Source organism: Mytilus galloprovincialis, chromosome 6 (genome assembly GCF_965363235.1).
Source record: "Mytilus galloprovincialis chromosome 6, xbMytGall1.hap1.1, whole genome shotgun sequence".
Lineage (NCBI taxonomy): Eukaryota > Metazoa > Mollusca > Bivalvia > Mytilida > Mytilidae > Mytilus > Mytilus galloprovincialis.
Window position 1 is genome coordinate 101,625,583 of NC_134843.1, and position 15,734 is coordinate 101,641,316.

The following is a 15,734-nucleotide window of genomic DNA, read 5'->3' on the forward strand; positions in this document are numbered from 1 at the left end:
ATGGATATTGTAAATTATGGAAAGCAATATCTAAATTTCTCTATGGTAAGAATTCGTTGCGACTGCAGAGTACAATCCAAGATGTCAGCCTCCATGAAAATAAAATAGTCATATTTTTTTTTAAAGAAAAAATAACAAACAAATAATGTTTATTTCAGCTGAAAGTAAAGAGAAGGATTTTGAAGGATATACATTGATTTTTGTAAGGTTACTTTTTAATATGAAACAGGCATTACCTGTGAATGGGAACTTCGTCCCCATATAATGTGTATATTATTAAAAGTCTACAATGGAAATAAAATTAAAATTCAGACTTCTGATGTTTCTGTAGTCCAAATAACTATGACGTCTGGTAATAGCCTTGCCAGACGTCATAATTATTTGGACTAATGTTTCTGAAGCATTCGAAATTTATTAGATATTGTTAAAGTTTAGATGATAATAGTTTGCTGTAATAGTTATTATCCCCTGTGTAATGAGTTGTGGGGGGACATGGAAATACCGGAGTCCTGGGGCACTCCAGTCATGCCTCAGTGATTCCCTATATAATTAACCAAATTTTCCCCACAAAAATGGGGGGCTTGCGCCCCACCCCCCTGGATCCGCCTATGTCAACTTTTTAAAAAATGTATGGAAAATGGCCTTGTTAGCTCTCTCATGGGTATAATTCTTGCCGATTTTTTAAAAGACTATACTAGAATATAGGCATTGGCGGATCCAGGAGGGAGGGGGGTCTTGGGGTTGGACGGGATTCTGGGATCGGGTGTTTTTAAGCTCGGGATCTTTGGGATTGACCTTTTCAGGATCCAGGAATTCTTTTTTTGAATTTCGGGATTTCGGGATCAGGACCCTTCCTACCCCCCCTCAGTATCAGTAGGAAATGTTGGACAGTGGAATTGGCAGTTGATATGATTATCTCTACATTAAGTATATGTGTTTATATTACAGCCAGCCGTGTCAGTAGGACATGTTGGACAGTTAGCAGTTGATATGATTATCTCCACATTATGTATATGTGTTTATATTACAGCCAGCAGTATCAGTAGGAAATGTTGGAAAGTGGAATTGGCAGTTGATATGATTATTTAAGGTAGCACAATACACATATTTTATAACTCCAACTCCCAAGTTTTAAAATGCTGTAACTTTCTTAATAATGCTTGAAAATTTATAAAAGTGGTAGTTTTGGATAGCTAACAGATTACACTTTCAAATTAATGCAATGTTAGTATTATGCAACAATTATGTAACCAATTATAATGTTAACTGTGTCTAAAATATTTTTCACCAAATTTCCACTTTCAAATGAAATTAGCTTCTGCATAGGTATCCCTAGAGGGTTGATTTTATTATATGTTGTTCCTATGGCCATTATCTACAAAAGGGTGTCTCAGATTTCAGATAGAATGTTACGATACTGTTGTCAGGTCATTAAAGATTGCATATTTTGGCTTTAACATTGATTCACTGATAGGGTCTTTGCATCGGAACTAAACACATTTATTTCTAAAAAAACAGTTGTTGGCATGACACGGGTTATGTTCTTCTCATATATTTTATGATAGTATGATACTAAACCCCTAACGGGAGGGATTGTACCTGATATTCATATGATGAAGACATAATCTTTCAATCAGTTTAATTGAGGTCTGGAGCTGGCATGTCAGTTAACTGCTAGAAGTCTGTTGTTATTTATGTATTATTGTCATTTTATTTATTTTCTTTTGTTACATCTTTTGACATCAGACTCGGACTTCTCTTGAACTGAATTTTAATGTGCGTATTGTTATTCTTTTACTTTTCTACATTGACTAGAGGTATAGGGGGAGGGTTGAGATCTCATAAACATGTTTAACCCCGCCGCAATTTTGCGCCTGTCCCAAGTCAGGAGCCTCTGGCCTTTGTTAGTCTTGTATGATTTTAAATTTTAGTTTCTTGTGTATAATTCGGAGTTTAGTATGACGTCCATTATCACTGTACTATTATGCATATTTTAGGGGCCAGCTGAAGGACACCTACGGGTGCGGGAATTCTCGCTACATTGAAGACCCATTGGTTGCCTTCGGCTGTTGTTTGCTCTATGGTCGGGTGGTTGTCGCTTTGACATATTCACCATTTCCTTTCTCAATTTTATAGAACAAATTTTACACCTAATTAAACATTATCTTCTTTAATGTGGTCAGAATGTTTACACTAATTAGAGATTTATGAGAGAATAGAATACCATAGAGACAATCTGAGACACCCTTTTGAAGCCCATGATGTGTTGATTAAGATTTCGTTAAAATTTTCTGTATAGTTAAAGAGATGATAGAGCTAAATTCATTCAAGTGAACTTACCCAGATTTTGCCACTAATTACATAATAATTGATTACATAATGATTGCATAATAAAAATATTGCATTTATTTAAAAGATTAACCTTTTATCTTTCTATATATACCTCTTTTATTATTTTCTATGCATTCATAAGAAAGTTACAGCATTTCAAAGGTTAGTGATTGGAAGTAAAAAAATCTTTGTATTGTGCTACCTTAAGTAAATACGTTTATATTACAGCCAGCAGTATCAGTAGGAAATGTTGGACAGTGGAATTGGCAGTTGATATGATTATTTAAGTAAATATGTTTATATTACAGCCAGCAGTATCAGTAGGAAATGTTGGACAGTTAGCAGTTGATATGATTATCTCCACATTATGGATGGAGAGAATTGGTTATATCTATCATGACAGCATATTGCCTTTAGTTGGAAATGATCCTTTTGCTCATCCTGAATCAATTTCTTGTAAAATTGTCACAAATTGTGAAGGTAATAAAGTTCTTCTTAAGAAGAGTAAATAGTAATTTTGATCGAGTGTCATGATTGTTTGAATCATTATGTAAACATGAGGTTTATTTAAAGTTTGAAATTATTTTTGCTGAACACATAATATTCATCATATAAAATTAACTGCAGTTTTAAACATAAAAGTTATAAGAAGGGGAGCGAGGAAATTCCCTGTTGTTGTGAATTCATATCAATTGTGATTGATAATAATAATCAACAAATGTCTTCATCCAAGATTCTCACAAACATATAAAACACAGAAAACATTTCACTAACAACACAGTGAAAGAATCCACTGTTTAGTATAAAATTTTATACATAGCTATAGAAAGAGACATGGTTGATAAGAATTGTAAAATTATACAAAAGGCAAACCTCACCAACTTAGATCTCTTTTTGATATCTATTTCAGTATATGAGAATACAGAGAACAAAACAATTATAATACAACAGAGATCTCCTTTTGTTCAAGTAAGTAATAAGCTTTGTATATTTACATGTACATGTACTCAGTTATGTTTATATATTTGCATGTATGCCTTTTAAGTTCTGTTTAAAAATTTTGTAAGGGTTCCGCGGGACCCAGTGTCTTGTCTACTTCTGCTGTTAATCACACAATCAACAAAAGTGATGAAAAAAATCAATAAAAATATTCCTTGATTCTATCTTTTGATTGTCAGCAGCTTCTGTCCACGTTTCATAAAATCCAGGATAGAAAATGGATTTATTTTTTTTAGAAAATTTACTTCTGGATACTATCTTATGATTAGAAACATGCTTCTGTCCAAGTTTATTACAAACCCAGGATTGTTTAAGAAAGTTATTAAAATTTTAAAAACTTTAACCACAATTAGTGAATGTAATGTTTCCTGGCAGAAAAAAACTAATATAAAAAAGATGTGGTATGATTGCCAATGAGACAACTATCCACAAAAGACCAAAATGACACAGACATTAACAACTATAGGTCACCGTACGGCCTTCAACAATGAGCAAAGCCCATACCGCATAGTCAGCTATAACAGGCCCCGATAAGACAATGTAAAACAATTCAAACGAGAAAACTAACGGCCTTATTTATGTAAAAAAATGAACGAAAAACAAATATGTAAGACATAAACAAACAACAACCACTGAATTACAGGCTCCTGACTTGGGACAGGCACATACATAAATAATGTGGCGGGGTTAAACATGTTAGCGGGATCCCAACCCTCCCCTAACCTGGGACAGTGGTATAACAGTACAACATAAGAACGAACTATAAAAATCAGTTGAAAAAGGCTTAACTCATCAGATGGACAAAAATACAAGTGGACGTGGCCCGGTACTTATACATCCCGACACAAAAAGACACAATGAACAGATCTGAGAGTACTCGCAGTTATCTGACAGCTAGTTCAAAGCCACTAACAACTAATAAAAAAATCATGCATCTAAGACTAAACTATCAGTCCGTACACATCCAACATCCAATGGATTTAGTGTAAAGACGTCATAAACAGCCAGAGAAAAACATGACCTTGTGCAATGCCAAGTTACAGGTATCGACAGATTGTAGATCCATGAATATGTATATGCATATAACATACTAGTTATTTTTAGTTAGCTTTTAATTTACTGATAACAAAATCAATATTTATTCCAATAAAAACAATATTCAATGATGTTATTTTAGTGTTGAATAGGTAACCTTTTAGAATAAGTTTATTTAAAGGAGGGACAAGTTTACATGAATCATTTCTTAATTTCCGGGCACGGTTAACAACATTTCCGTAAGAATGAGGATGTGCTATCCCGTTTGAAATAAGTTTTCTACAGGTCATTGCAGGTACAACCAAACTTCAAAACCAAATCTTTATATCCATGGAAAAATTTAGTAAAGGTTTTAAGTAATTTAAGTAACGATATCCCTGGTTTAATTTATAAGTAAAGTAAGGAAAAAATGGAATTTTATTATACCCCCGCTTTAAAAAAGGGGGGGGGGTATACTGTCCTTCCGTCAGTCCGTCAGTCCATCCGTCCCATGAATATTTTTCGTCACATTTTTCTCTGGAACTACAATACAAGGATTTCTGAAATTTGGTTTCAGGGTTTATCTAAGTCAGCTATACCGTGTGATGCGTTTTCAGATTGATAACTCGACAACTTCCTGTTAACCGAACACTTGTATGATTTTACACATGATAGCCAAGTTGAAAATTTTCGTCACATTTTTCTCAGGAACTACAATACAAGGATTTCTGAAATTTGGTTTCAGGATTTATATAAGTCAGCTATACCGTGCGATGCGTTTTCAGATTCATCACTCGACAACTTCCTGTTTACCGAACACTTGCATATTTTTACACTATTAATATTATCCACTTGCGGCGGGGGTATCATCACTGAGCAGTAGCTCGCAGTTTCACTTGTTTTTTCAAAATTTACTTCTGGATACTAAGTTATGATGATAAACAAGCTTCTGTCCAAGTTTGGTACCAATCCAGTATAGTTTAAGAAAGTTATTATTTCAAAAACTTTAACCACAGAGTGAATATTTGTTGCTGCCCGTTTTAACTTGGATTGAGATTAGATAGAAATAAGAATATGTGATATGTTTGCCAAGAAAATAACTCCACCAGAGACCATCTCATGTGGAATTTAACTATATCTATCCAAGATAGAATGAAACATAATGTTTTTCAATCTGTGTCCATAGGTTATGCTGATCTATCTGTTCCTGCCTTTGTCCATCTCAGTTGAAATTAAAGATTACCGTAAGGTAGTTTACAATGAACTTGTGGTTATATCAAGTTATATATTCATGAAACTGTATCATACAAAAAGGAGAGTGGTATGATTGTCAATGAGACAACTATCCACCAGAGTTAAAATGCTGAAGCTGTAAGCAATAAAAAGTTAAAAAGTTATTGCAAGGCCCTTAAAAATAAGAAAAACCCCATACTGTATATACATGTAGTAGTAATTATATATTAATATAGTAATATGAATAATAGTAATATAGTAATTAATCTTAACAAATGCCTTTGTTGCTTACCAGTAATGACATTTGTGAATATTTTTCAGGGAAAGAGGGCTTCTTTTAAACAGTGGCTGAGGAAATGGATGGTAGAAATGAAAATATCACAGCTTATCATTCTAACAAGTAGCCATGCTCATGAAAGAATTGACTGTCAATTACAGGGGTAAGAAATAAATCAATTGATTATAACTTTGGTGCTGAAAATGGTCGCTTCAATATTCCCCATATGACAGTGTACTACAATCTTGTAGTGGTGTGATAAATAAAAGGAAATATTATTCATATTATTCAGTAAGAAATTACAAATTGACAAAAATAACCAAAAGACATCTACAGGGCACCATACATTCTTCCAAAAACTGAATAGACAGGTGTTCTTACAATATGTCAAGCTCTGAATCATCCAAACTCTTTAAAAGTAGTGATTTCAGAATAAATCAGTAATACCACAAGTATCAAATTTATTTGTATTCCTTTTGTTTATTTGAAAATTTTTAGGATATAGTTTATTTTAGCTTATATCATGATTCTTATAAAAATTTGAAAAACATGCCCTTCTACAGGCGCGTAGCTCCATATACACTAACACGCAGTTGCGTGCACATCGATTCGCCATGCAAAAAAAAAATGGCAAAATAAAAATTTATCAATTAAATATTAAAGGAAACACCTATGTTGTCACCTTCTTATTGATGGAATATCATTAAATAACGGCATTTGGTTTACAAATAAAAGTTTTATTGGAGATTATGACAAAATTGAACAGTAACTTATATCTTTTACAAGATTTGAATTTGTAACACTCAGTCTAAGACATGTAGTATTGAGCACAATTTACAGTGCAAGGTTCATCAGTTTGGAATGAGATGTACCAATCAGCATTAGAATTATCAAAACCCCTCGATATCATTGAAAATATGCCGAGGTGATGTGGTCGACAGACTACTGGAGCCAATCACCATGTAAACACGCCAAAACAGTATTGGAAAGTCTCATTATATTTGGCGTTCATAGACCCTATGACAAAGGGACTGGAGAGTGGAGTCACGTCTAGTATCATCAGAAAATCACTTCTTTGCGCTGTATCTGCTTCATCGTGTTGTAGGAAATGTAACAAACGAACTAATCTCAACATTGTCTGAGACATACGAAACTGACCTGGCATGTAATTTTGACGAATTCAATTGGGAGGTTGCTCGATGCCGAACACGTACACTGGTTTATAACATCTCGCGAGTCGGCTATACCATGGAGATCTATCAGTGTACTGCGTATGTTAAAAACAAATGTACGATCAACAATAAACAACGACAGTTACTAGCATTACTGCATATTCATCCAGATTTCAGTGTTAATATTGACAAAGTAATAGAGGAGTTTGTTTCTGCCTAGACCCGAAGAGCAGATTTTGGACAATTTTGAGTAAATTCTGTATCACATATATATGTGTTGTTTATATATTACTCTATTCAAAAGATTTATTAATAGTTTTACATTCATAAATTTTTTATAAGTCCTATCTACATATACATGTAGCTCCTCTTTTAACCGTTCTATCTATGACCGAAAACCGAAAAAAACCCAACATTTTTCTGCATAAAAGGGTTCCAAAATTTTTTGGCCTCACTCCCACAGCGGTAGTTGCTTGCACATCGTTTCTTCCTAGTTACGCCTCTGTTCTATATTCTTCTATTGGACAAGAAAAATATGAAATTTAATCAATAGGAAAAGGTTTGGTCTTGGTAATTGCAAAATTCATATTAAAATAATCCACTATACAGTATCTCAAATTTGTGGAAATACAAATTGTGGACCAAAATTGTATTTAATCCTTAAATGCAGATAGCACAATCCTTATGACTCAATATAAGCAGACCAATTTAATACATACACTATTTCTTAGACAATGGAGACACAACATGACATAATAATTAAATTTTGGATGTGACGCGTCTTCTGATTGGCTGAAGTTATTTTGTTATCAGCCCATATACATAATTTAGTCATGTTACCTTGACGTCATCAACGTTTTTCGTGGTTTTCTACGGTTTAAAATGGAATTTAGAATTAAATTATAAGAAATTACTGTAATATTTTTTCTGTCTATTCGAAATAACATAAAAAATGTGGTGCACACTGTTAAATAACCTGCACCAAATTTTTATGTTATTTCTTCATTTAGACAGAAAAAATATTAGTCATTCCTTAAATGTATTGTATAAAAATATTGAGCATGATTGATACCACATCATACTTTCTTGTGTTGTAGATCTCAGTTTAGATTTGTAGCCGGTCCAAAATTTGAGAAACATGAAATTGAGGACATGAAATCTCGATTAGAATGGCAGGAATTAGAGAAAAGATTATCAGAGAATGGAGAGACAGAAGAAATCTCATCACCTTACATTCCAGGAGGAGGAATAGCTAAATCTTTGTTTAAAGATTGGTAAGTTTATGACACTAGGAATGTGTTTCTGTCACCTCAACGTGGGTTATAGATGTTTGACAGCCTAAAAGAGAGGATACCAAAGGGATATTCAAACACTAATTGATAATGCCAAAAAACAAAGACAATCAGCACTCTACAAAACTCAAAAGAGAACGATGGGGCAACACCAACCCCACTGAAAATAGGGTGTACTCAGCTGCTCTGGAAGGAAAAGCAGCTCCTGCTCCAAAAAGGAGTGTTTTATGTGTAAACTCAGTGGACTTGTTCACAAACTGAAGTCTTAAAATAATATTTATTACTATTATTCCAATAAAATGTACCAAGATTAAAGCCAGATAATAAATGTCAACACTAAGAGATCTATATTGTTTGTGTTAGAATTCATATTAGTTACTGACATTATATATTAAATTATGTTCAGTTGTCATGCAATTGAAATAAGACATACTCTGGAAATAAGAATGTTTAGAAAATCAGTGCAAGATAATAATATTTAAGTCCTGCGTACATGGCCGATTAAATCTAGCTGCTATATGATATTATTATTTAGTTCTGAGTAAATGAAGGGTTAAGAAATTCTGATGCTATAAGATATTATTATTTACAGTTCTGAAGAAGTGAAAGTGTGTATCCTGTTGTTGTTTTGTTCTGAGGGAGACAATGCTAGTGATGCCTTACAGCTGGCTAAACATGCCAACAGCTGGCTAAATATAATTGATATGGAGGTAATTTATGTTACAGATGATAATAAAGCTGTAATGTTGGTGGTAATAACATAACACTTCATCAAGAAAAACTCTGTAGGAATGTGTTTCATAAAATAGCATTTTAAACAAAATTTAGACCTCTTCCTTTGCCATATTGACATGCTCAACATTTGCAATGCCACAGTTAGCTTGAGACTCATGGATTTCCATGCTTATTTGGCAGCATTTTCCTTTTTCGTTGTTTTTTTCTTTTTGATCTCTACAATTTTGGCCAAATCTCACGCATTTGCTTATGAAAACTTGGCAGTACTGCATTTGTACTTATTTGTTTTATTAGATATTAAATTTGCTCTACCTTGGAAAGTAAAATCGTTATATAAACTAAATTTTAGATATTCTTATTCAGTTCTGCATGAGACAGAGGCTTGCAAACTATCATAAAATCCATGAGTTTGTCTATGTCTGTATCCTTTGTTACCTTTAAGAAATGTTTGACTCTAGGAATGCAAGACATACAGTTATCTCCCTTTGGTTTTTTAAAAATTATTGGCTTTCAAGATATTGTGATCAAATTATCATAATATTCATACCTCATATGAAAAAATCATGCGGAAATGTAATTTTTAGCTTATTCAACAATTTATAATTCATTCTGCTGACCAATAGGTAAGATTAAAGCACATCTTTAATCAGTACTTATTTTTTTTCACAGCCCAAACTTGTGATGGGTGTTGATGGCAAATCAGTGAAGATGCCAGGGTTGTCATGGAAAGTACCGTACTCATGGAAACTGATGTTTGGATCTCAAGTTGACAGAACTTTGTTTCATTAACTTTATAATAAATTGCTTTTTTACATGTTCAAATTGGTTGATTTATAGATGTACACCTTATAATCATTCCATACTCCAAATATAGTTGACTAAGTATCTGATAAATGTACAAAACCATAAATATGAGGTCAAGCTTAAGGTAAGATGAAATCTGCAACAGACATTTCCACCTTGGAATTAATCCGTTTAATTTTTTTTTTCTGTTAACCAAATTCAGCTGATCTATTGCTTATACCTTATAGTAGCAGAGAAACAGAACAAACCACAAAAAAACTTTAATTTGACCAATGACCCATGAAAATGAGGTCACATAGTTGTACATGTATACATGACAATTGTTCAATACATCAAATATAGTATCAAATTTCTGAGATTCTGAGTTTTCCACTAATCTTTAATTTACTTAACCTTTGACATTAATCAAAGAAATAAAGTGAAGATCTGGTAACCCTGTATGAAGGAACTTGCAAGGATCCCGTTTAAAACTAGATGTGTAGAAATAAAGTGAAGATCTGGTAACCCTGTATGTAGGAACTTGCAAGGATCCCGTTTAAAACTAGATGTGTAGAAATAAAGTGAAGATCTGGTAACCCTGTATGTAGGAACTTGCAAGGATCCCGTTTAAAACTAGATGTGTAGAAATGACATTAATCAAAGAAATAAAGTGAAGATCTGGTAACCCTGTATGTAGGAACTTGCAAGGATCCCATTTAAAACTAGATGTGTAGAAATGACATTAATCAAAGAAATAAAGTGAAGATCTGGTAACCCTGTATGTAGGAACTTGCAAGGATCCCATATAAAACTCGATGTGTAGAAATGTTGAAAAACCTGCAATTTTAACAACACATGTGAACAGAAACATGCATGGATAGTATCCAGCTCTTAAGACCAACACTAGTTTGATGAAAAATTAATTTGATCAATTAGTAGTTAAATAAAACAAGAATGTGTCCTCAGTACATGAATGCCCCACTCGCACTATCATTTTCCATGTTCAGTGGACCGTGAAATTGGGGTAAAAACTCTAATTTGGCATTAAAATTAGAAAGATCATATCATAGGGGACATGTGTACTAAGTTTGAAGTCGATTGGACTTAAACTTCATCAAAAACTACCTTGACCAAAAACTTTAACCTGAAGCGGGACAGACGGACGGACGGACGGACGGACGGACCAGAAAACATAATGCCCCTCTACTATCGTAGGTGGGGCATAAAAAACATAATGCCCCTCTACTATCGTAGGTGGGGCATAAAAATATCAGCAAACAGGAAGCTGATGTACTAAAGATCTAACAATGTATTGAAACAACATGAAAATCAGCAGAGCAGAACGGAATTCAAATGTGATTTGCACACCAAAAATTAGTCCCACATCTAAAGGCATTTAGAAACAAGAGTGCACACGCTGAAATGTCTCGCCTGCTTTATTAATCATTGATATTATGTTGATAGTCCTAAGAATAAAGCTTTATTACAACTGTCACATAAACTAAACATTAACTAAGATAACTAAATAAAGACCAATGAACCATGAGAATGAGGTCAAGGTCAGATGAACCATGCCAGGTAGACATATACAGCTAACAATGCTTCCATACAACAATTATAGTTGACCGATTACTTATAGTTTAAGAAAAATAGACCAAAACAGCAAAACTTAACACTGATCCATGAACCGTGAAAAGAGGTCAAGGTCAAATAAAACCTGGGCCACTGACATATAGATCATAAAATATTTCTATACACCAAATATAGTTGACCTATGGCTTATAGAATTAGATAGACAGACCAAAACTCAAAAACTTAACTTTGACAACTAAACCATGAAAATGAGTTCAAAGTCAGATGACATTTGCCCGCTAGACATGTACACCTTACAATCATTCCATACAACAAATATAGTAGACCTATTGCATAAAGTATGATAAAAACAGACCAAAACACAAAAACTTAACTATAACCACTGAACCATGAAAATGAGGTCAAGGTCAGATGACACCTGCCAGTTGGACATGTACACCTTCCAGTCCTTCCATACACCAAATATACCAGCCCTATTGCTTATAGTATCTGAGATATGGACTTGACCACCAAAACTTAACCTTGTTCACTGATCCATGAAATGAGGTCGAGGTCAAGTGAAAACTGTCTGACGGGCATGAGGACCTTGCAAGGTACGCACATGCCAAATATAATTATCTTATTACTTATAATAAGAGAGAATTCAACATTACAAAAAATCTTAACTTTTTTTTCAAGTGGTCACTGAACCATGAAAATGATGGAATGACAGACAAGGGTAAAACTATATGGCCAGACAACTTTGTTGATATCCTATTACTCATAAAGTATTTCACATAACAAAATAGCTATACATTTCTTCAAAGCACTTAACCATGAAACTAAGGTTAAAGTACAAGAGACTTATGACAGATAGAAATTTGTAAGATAAGACATTTGCATACAAGATATGAAACATTAAGGTCTTTTACCTTCTAGATTATAACGCTAAATACAAATAATTTAAGCCTCTGCCAAATTGTTATCCCAGTTTTGCTTTTTGTGACATATTGCGGGTGAGACAAAAACTGCACAGTTCAACAGACTACATCAAACACAGTTATTTTTTACACAGAGCAGTCCAGAAAGCCTGAATTGGTACAGGCAAACAATATGGGTTAAAACAGTTTTAAGTGCATACAAGCCTCCTGGCCCTTTTGACTATTTAGACGATATGTCTTTATGTCTTAAGAAATATGAACAATGCAGCCTTCAACAGGGTGACCCCTAACTTGAATAATGATAATAAAAAAAAAGTCTCATCATTTGCCTGGTGTCTCACTGACATGTTAAAAATGACAGACACGTTATAAACAAATTAATCTGGCAAAGTTATATAACAACAATGTGACATTATTATAATTTTATTTCATATTTGATCTCAGTCTATCACATATAAAGTCAAACTGGTACATAAATATTGGTTTTGCCAAATTTTACATTAGTATAAAACCTCTTTATATAAATCCTTATCTAACAGGAATCCTGTATGTTTCATTACCATTAAGTCTTATGTCATTTGTCATGATGGTAAAACTTGTTATGCTATCCTGTGTAACACTTCTGTTGAATTGATGTTCTATGATTTGGCAGTGGTTGTATTCACACCAAGTTTACTGGAGTTTTTATAAGTAATTTTATATTTCATGAATATTAATACAATCTCTCATAAAGCTCACCTCTCAATATCTAGACAAAACTAAAGTCAAGTTTCCTTATCTACATCTATTTTTGACTTTATAACGACTACAACAATTTCATTGTTTGATATTACTTGTAACACATAAGCAGAAGCCATTAAAAAAAAAGAAGCTCGACAAAAAATACACTTATCTTTCTAGCAAGTTTGATTAAAAAAAAAAATCTGCCATTACTTCTAATTGTGTATTTAATAAAATAACATGATTTTGTTGAACACACATTTTGTCTTGCAAGAATCTCCTCTTTATCAATTAAAGCATCAGTGGATGGATAAAACCATGCATAAACAAAACTTATATCAGATCAACACAATCTTTTTACAATTAATATTCTGCTGTAAATTGTAGATTTTTTAAAATGTGTTGCCAAAGTTTTTTTCAAAATAACATTCATTTACTTAAAATTATAAATGACTGCTACGCTAGGCATAGACAAAAATTAGCAGCTTTCATTTCTTATAGTTATGACTATTGATTAACAAAATTCACACAAATATTAAAATAGAAAGCATTGGAAATCCATGTTTTTAATTTTTTGTATTAATAGAACAGGACAAAACAAATACAATGTTAATTCAGGAAGAAATATGAAATCTTGAAAGAATAGAAAAGTAAGAACATGTCAGAAACAACAAACAAAATAGAGAAAACATTGAAGAATATATTGGAGTTGGAATAGAGAGCTCACAAAACTCAATTTGCTAAAATCTATCAATTTATTGTTAGATTAAAATTAAATGAAAAGCAGTTTCATGCAAAGTACATAATATAGGGGGTTTCAATATATAAAAAATATTGACACCTAATAAGTGAGATTCCTTGTTTGTCCTTACTTCTTATTCAACCTAGATAGGCAGGAACCTTTATAAAAAAAACTGAAAAAACATGAAACCTGCATCTGTAATTTACTTTTCTGTAAAAATGCTATTCCTATTGATAATTTTCAGTCCATGTAAAAATTATGCCATTACAGAACAGATGATTCATATGAATAAAATTGATGGTTTTTCTCATTATACATGTTAATGAAAAATAACACTGAAGTTATCTCCCATTTTCATAGAGCTTTTTATTCTGGCATAGTTAAAGCAATACTATAGGTCGCTTTTTTTGTATTCTGAATAAAATATTCAAAACAATTATATTTAGGCTTTATACCTTTATATTTGATTTTAAGTGGAGTGGATTCAGGAAAACTTGCATTTTCCATTATATTTGAGTTAATGTTGTACAAAAGTCTGCATATTATTATACAGCAAATTTGTAATTCATTGAACATTTAAATTCTAATTTCCCTGAACCAACAAAAATTGGTATCCAACAAATAGACAGTAGGTAGCCCTTGTCACAAAAATATAATATGCTGAAAATGTAGTATTATAAAGTAATAACCTTCTACACATTTTTACATGAATAAATAGCGATCTACAAACAAAAATTAAAACAAGATAAACACTGTTAAAACAAACATAAACAATCAATTTAAAATAATAATAATACATGATGAGTTTATTCCCCATTACAGCATTGGCGGATCCAGGGGGGGAGGGGAGGTTCTGGGGGTTGGAACCCCCCTTTTTTTGGATGATCAATGCTTTTGAATGGGAGCATATAGTTGGAACCCCTCCTTTTTAAAATGGCTGAATCCGCCCCTGTACAGCATTACGACTTCTTGCCAAAGTGTACAGATATCAGACACCATAAAAACTTGAATTATTGTACAAACACTGGTCTACTGAGAAAATATTTTTACATTTAAAACCACATTTTTACTGTATCTGTTTCACAGCTCTAGTGAAAGCATCTCCCGTTTATAAAATTATCAGCAGCTACTGGTTGTTCCAAAATTAAGGAATGAGAGGAACTCATATTAATTAATTGTTGGCGGTTGCATGCATTCCTTATATTTTCTAGCAAAATGAAATTTTATTCTATTGGTGAATTTAGGTCTACATAAATTTTAGAACAGCCCTTTAACATCTGGGGATGGCAAACACTCATATTTATAAATCATAAACAGTTTATATCATGGGTGGTTGGCATAAAAAGATTTTGTCTACAATATGAAATCATTTGTAACAATATTTATAATATCATTAAACAGTTGATTTAATGCTAGTATTAGGTAAAGAAAGAAACGTGATTTAAAAGAATAAACATATATTTGGAGCTCTTAGTAGACAAAACATAGTTCATTTAGTAATTTGTTTGCCCTCTTCAATCATACACTGATACTTTTCAGGTGCAGATCCAGAATCCTAAAATAAGAAGACTCATTGGCAAGAACATGTTAACCATACATAGAGCACCATAAAAAGAGCTAGCACCCTGCATCCCCTAAATCCTCCTATAAGTTTATTGATTGATTGCTATAAATCAACCTTCAAAATTTATTTGCATGTAAACTTAATACCATAAACTGAATCTATATTGAAATATAACACACATATATACACAGGATAGAATTCTTAGTATAAACAGAGTTGAACATAATACATTTCCATCTAACCTCTATCAATTTTAAAATGTGAGCCAATAAATATACAATCAACTTTAACACTCTCTATTTCACAGGAGATTTTCAAAGTTATATAAGTATAAAATTGATTTTTAGATTGACTTCCAG

At 32.6% G+C, this 15,734-nt stretch overlaps 2 protein-coding genes across 2 annotated transcripts in view; both read left to right on the forward strand.

Annotated features, from left to right (window-relative positions):
* The window catches only part of LOC143080969 (anamorsin homolog), a 79,847-nt gene that overhangs the window by 25,499 nt on the left and 38,614 nt on the right, over positions 1 to 15,734 (forward strand). The gene's annotated exons all lie outside the window — the stretch shown is intronic.
* LOC143080967 (proteasome assembly chaperone 2-like) lies at positions 49 to 9,875 on the forward strand. Its single transcript, XM_076257169.1, has 7 exons — positions 49 to 202; positions 2,640 to 2,811; positions 3,242 to 3,300; positions 5,899 to 6,017; positions 8,124 to 8,300; positions 8,911 to 9,028; positions 9,723 to 9,875. The coding sequence occupies exons 1-7, from the start codon at positions 146 to 148 to the stop codon at positions 9,840 to 9,842; spliced, it is 822 nt and encodes a 273-aa protein (XP_076113284.1). The 5' UTR covers positions 49 to 145; the 3' UTR covers positions 9,843 to 9,875.

Excerpts from the sequence above, each read along its gene's own strand:
- LOC143080967 (XM_076257169.1), top strand. The coding sequence starts at position 146 with ATGTTTATTTCAGCTGAAAGTAAAGAGAAGGATTTTGAAGGATATACA. Across the intron at positions 203-2,639 it reads AAGGATATACATTGATTTTT|CCAGCAGTATCAGTAGGAAA; the intron begins GTAAGGTTACTT and ends TTTATATTACAG. Across the intron at positions 9,029-9,722 it reads TAAATATAATTGATATGGAG|CCCAAACTTGTGATGGGTGT; the intron begins GTAATTTATGTT and ends TTTTTTTCACAG.